The sequence below is a fragment of the Euprymna scolopes genome, chromosome 39, assembly GCF_053919585.1.
Source record: "Euprymna scolopes isolate OS-2025 chromosome 39, ASM5391958v1, whole genome shotgun sequence".
Lineage (NCBI taxonomy): Eukaryota > Metazoa > Mollusca > Cephalopoda > Sepiida > Sepiolidae > Euprymna > Euprymna scolopes.
The window spans coordinates 74,027,601-74,032,600 of NC_136520.1; the positions used below are offsets into that span (position 1 = coordinate 74,027,601).

At 35.8% G+C, this 5,000-nt stretch overlaps 1 protein-coding gene across 1 annotated transcript in view; it reads right to left on the bottom strand.

The window, feature by feature from the left end:
• Nucleotides 1-2,049, bottom strand: part of LOC145263875 (uncharacterized) — an 87,889-nt gene extending 85,840 nt beyond the window's left edge. The window contains exon 1 of the mRNA XM_080120955.1: nt 1,801-2,049. Within this exon, the coding sequence (XP_079977081.1) occupies nt 1,801-1,832 (32 nt within the window). The 5' untranslated portion in view covers nt 1,833-2,049. The remainder of the gene's footprint in view (nt 1-1,800) is intronic.
• Between the last annotated feature and the right edge of the window lie 2,951 nt (nt 2,050-5,000).

The window sequence follows — 5,000 nt, forward strand, 5'->3', positions numbered from 1 at the left end:
CCATGTACTAATTGTTCAATTTTGACTCCTTAGCAACCCTTTTTCTGGATAAAAACCGATTATATATATATATATATATATATATATATATATATATATATATATATATATATATATATATATATCAGGGAGACCCGACTTTGTCCAGGATTGAATGATGATCAATGAATATTTCTACATCGAACTCTAAACGACCTAGTGTTCTTTTTATAATTTTTTTAAAATATAAACTTCTTTCCAGTTTAAGGAAAAAAAAAACATTAAGAAATTTACGTGTAGGGGTTGAACCTACCGACCACGTCATGCAAAATAATTTTTTAAAAAAAGAAGAAAAAAAAAACCCGGTAAATTTTCAAGTCTTATAAAATTCTTTGCAGTTTATAACAAATTTAAGAAATTTATGTGCGGAATTTGAACATACAGACCACGTCATACAAAAAATAAATAAATAAATAAATAAATAAATAAATAAAAATAAAAAATAATAAAAAAATAAAAAAATAAAAACAAAACAAAAAAACAAAACAAAACACGCTATCAATGTACCCACACTAGAATTTTCCAGGCCCGTTGTTCTATCATTATTGCTAAGCGACAACATGGAAAAAATGGCTTTCTCGATGATATATAAATACAAATAACGGTTTCGATTACCGATTATAGGTAATTATCGGGGGTATTCTGAGACAAAACTTAACTAAGATAACTCCCACACTTATACACTAAAGGTCTGTAAATTTTAAAGAAAATCTGTTCAATCATTTCAGAGTCTATGAGGAACGAACTCACATACACAAAGTTGCATTTATATAATTGTAGATAAGATATATATATATATATGTGTATATATATGTATACATATGTATGTATATATATTTATATCTATTGATATTGTACTTGTATTATAACACTGATATTTCTCTCTCCCTCTCTCTCTTTCTCTCTCTCTCTTTCTCTCTCTCTCTCTCTCTCTCTCTCTCTCTCTCTCTCTATATATATATATATATATATATATGTACATATATTAATATCCATGGATATAGTACAATATCATAATAATATACGCATACATATATTAATATATACAGATGTATACCATTATTATGATATATATGTTAATATCTATGGATATAGTACAATATCATAAAAAAAAGGTTTACATATACTGGAGGCGAGGTCGCCCGACTTTGCCAGGTCGTAAAATACGCTTAAATATATTTTAATTTGTACATATTTCATATATATTATTATAGAGTCGTAATTTCCAAAGTAAAAAAATGTATTTGGGTGCCATCAGCTAGAATCGGAACCGAAAGCAAAACTGTAGCATTCAAAGCTGGTGACGTTACCACTGTACCAACGTGATACGTATATGAACATTACAAATAAACTAAAATAAATGTACAAAATGTATAACGATTATTTCAATTTTGACCCTTTTTTAAGCCCTTAAAAACTATTTTAACCAGCTAAACACCCATAAAAGAACGGTTCATCAAAAATCCAATCATTTGAGGTCCCTGACGCCGCTCTGCGACTTTTAGTTTCGGAGGAGATAGAGTTTGAAAATATGGAGACAGACAGACAGACAGACAGACAGACATAGTGAGTTTATAAATTAGATTAATTAATATTGTACAATATCGCTAGGCTATAAACATGCACACACGTGCACACACATATGTATATTTATATATCTATATCTATTTATATAATACAATGTCATTGTAATAACATAAAAATGTAAAAACACTTGATTAAAAACAATGATCACGTCTGTGTAAATTAATCGGTTCTTACCTTGTTGTTGTAAAAAAATATCCAAGTTTCATTTGAAATAACGTCCCTGCTTTAAAAGTCTTTCCATCAACGTTTAGTAAATTCCTGATCAAATCTCAAACAGTCATTCTTTTTGTTCGATTGAAGCAGTTACCTGCAAAGACTGAGATCGATTAAGCTCAGCGGACTACTAACGCAATCATTAAAACAATGCGTTGGTCAAGACTGGACTTGTTTAGACCGGACTGGTGCGTGTTGTAAATGCGGCTGTGCTTGGGAGCCTATGTGCAGCCTCCCAGGGCACACAAACACACAAATATACATATTATATGTATTCCTAGCTAGGCGACCGGCGTTGCCCGGTTGTACAATACGCTTAAACATGATATTTTAATTTATACAGATTGTGTACATATTATTATGGAATCAAGCCTCTATTGATGATTATATATTACGAGTATTAGTTTGCACTACCATTGAGCTATATCTCTAGATGGCAATAATCCTGTTTTTTTTTTCAATGAGAAATAATTTGCTGAGATTTTATCATCTCCCTTGACCGATGTAACGTAAAATATTCCCCTGTAAAAATATTTCTATAAGAAAAAAAAAGACCTTTATAAAATCGGATTTTTTAGATTTTCGATATCTATCGAATGAATTTCTGTACGAAACATATCCAAGAATACTGCCAGACAGGTAAATTAGCTTTGTGTTAAATTTGCAAAAAAAAAAAAAAAAAAAAAGGCTCAGCCGTTTCGGAATCTATGAGGAAGGAACTCACACGCACACACGCACAAAGTGATTTTTATATAATAGTAGATATAATTATATATTAAAAACCGTATATTTACGTTAGGTACGTCGACGATATCTTTATTCTTGCTGACAATAATAACGAATTAGAGAAACTAAAGGATCATTTTCAAACACACTTCGTACTAACCTACACTTATGAATCAAACTCAAATAATAGCATTCCATTTCTAGACGATCTCATGGACTCCAGAAAATATGAATTCATTACTTCTTCGTATAAAAAGACTGTTGCAACCAATTCCTGTATCTTAAACTTCAAAAGTAAATGTCCCTACCGATACAAGATTGCAATTATAAAAAAATATTATTAATCGAGCCAAATTGATCTCCTCAAATAAAAAAAAAATTCTACAGCGAATTAAAGAATATCAAACAGGTCTTAATTAATTAATTAATAACCAATTCCTCAATTTCTTAGTAGATACACACATTAAACTAACAATTAGAAACGTAGACCAAACTAATAATAACCAAGTCAGCCATCCCCACCCCATCAATATAGTCTACCACAACCAGCTACATGACAACTTTAAATCAGATGAAAAGATACTAAGAAATATAATACATCGATATATATCCCCAGTCAATAATAATAAGATTCGATTTATAATCTACTATAAGAAATTAAGAACTGCTAATCTTATAATTAAAAACAACACTTCCCGGACAACAAAATCAATCGATGAAACCAATGTAGTCTACCAATTCAAATGCCCCTTGGGAGAATCCATCTCCAATACCAATAGCTACATTGGACACACGACTAATGCATTGTCCAAACGATTGGCCCTACACCTTGCCAACAACCCTCTCCAATACCAATAGCTACATTGGACACACGACTAATGCATTGTCCAAACGATTGGCCCTACACCTTGCCAACAACCCTCTCCAATACCAATAGCTACATTGGACACACGACTAATGCATTGTCCAAACGATTGGCCCTACACCTTGCCAACAACCCTCTCCAATACCAATAGCTACATTGGACACACGACTAATGCATTGTCCAAACGATTGGCCCTACACCTTGCCAACAACCCTCTCCAATACCAATAGCTACATTGGACACACGACTAATGCATTGTCCAAACGATTGGCCCTACACCTTGCCAACAACCCTCTCCAATACCAATAGCTACATTGGACACACGACTAATGCATTGTCCAAACGATTGGCCCTACACCTTGCCAACAACCCTCTCCAATACCAATAGCTACATTGGACACACGACTAATGCATTGTCCAAACGATTGGCCCTACACCTTGCCAACAACCCTCTCCAATACCAATAGCTACATTGGACACACGACTAATGCATTGTCCAAACGATTGGCCCTACACCTTGCCAACAACCCTCTCCAATACCAATAGCTACATTGGACACACGACTAATGCATTGTCCAAACGATTGGCCCTACACCTTGCCAACAACCCTCGAGGAGACGGATAGCTTCAAATACCTGGGCTGCATGTTCATTGGTACCGGTCAATGCATGAATGAGATCGAAACGCGCATTAATGCCGCAAGAGCTGCCTTTTGTCGACTCCAAAGGCGATTATGGTCACGGCCTGAAATACGTCTGAGGACAAAAATACGAATTTACCAGGCCCTCGTCCGCTCAATACTTTTGTATGGATGTGAGACCTGGCCCATACGGAAAGCGGATCTGCGACGCGTAGAAGTTTTCGACCACTACAATCTCCGCCGCATTCTCCATGTCCGTCCCTTGGATTTCGTCGCCAACAAAGAAGTCCGGCGTCGCTGCAATCTCCAGGCAATTACGGACCTACTGCGGGCCCGACGCCTTCGATGGTTCGGCCATGCCTCTCGCTGTGATGCAGGGGTCTTTATCCACGAGGCTATCTCCCCACGTCCTCTACCCGGCTGGAAAAAACGTGTCGGTGGCTAGCTAAGAACGTGGCTTGGGACTATCAAAGCCGACGCTGAGCTTATTTCGGGCCCGCTCATCTATGGCCTGTCTCGTTGGAGACGTGACTGACTGTTGCTCACTCGGGATCTTGCCTCCGATCGCCGGGCTTGGGCCGCAGCGATACGAGATGTGCATCTTCATGAATCCGACTCAACTCCTCCAGGGTGAATGTCGTTTCAAGTACAAGTAAGTACACCTTGCCAACACAAGCTCAATTTCCTAACACCCAAAACAACATGGCTGCCCAAATTCTTTGTTTAGAAAGGTCCTAATGGAAAATACAAAAATCCTCCATATGGATTCAAACGTTCAAATGTTAAAAATATTAGAAGCACTTTATATAAAAACTAAAATACCAAAACTAAACAATGTAAATTTTGAAAACAGTAGTAACATTTTAAAGTGCCTTGGTACGTGACCATCCAATATATATGTATATGTGTATAAGTATACACACATATGGT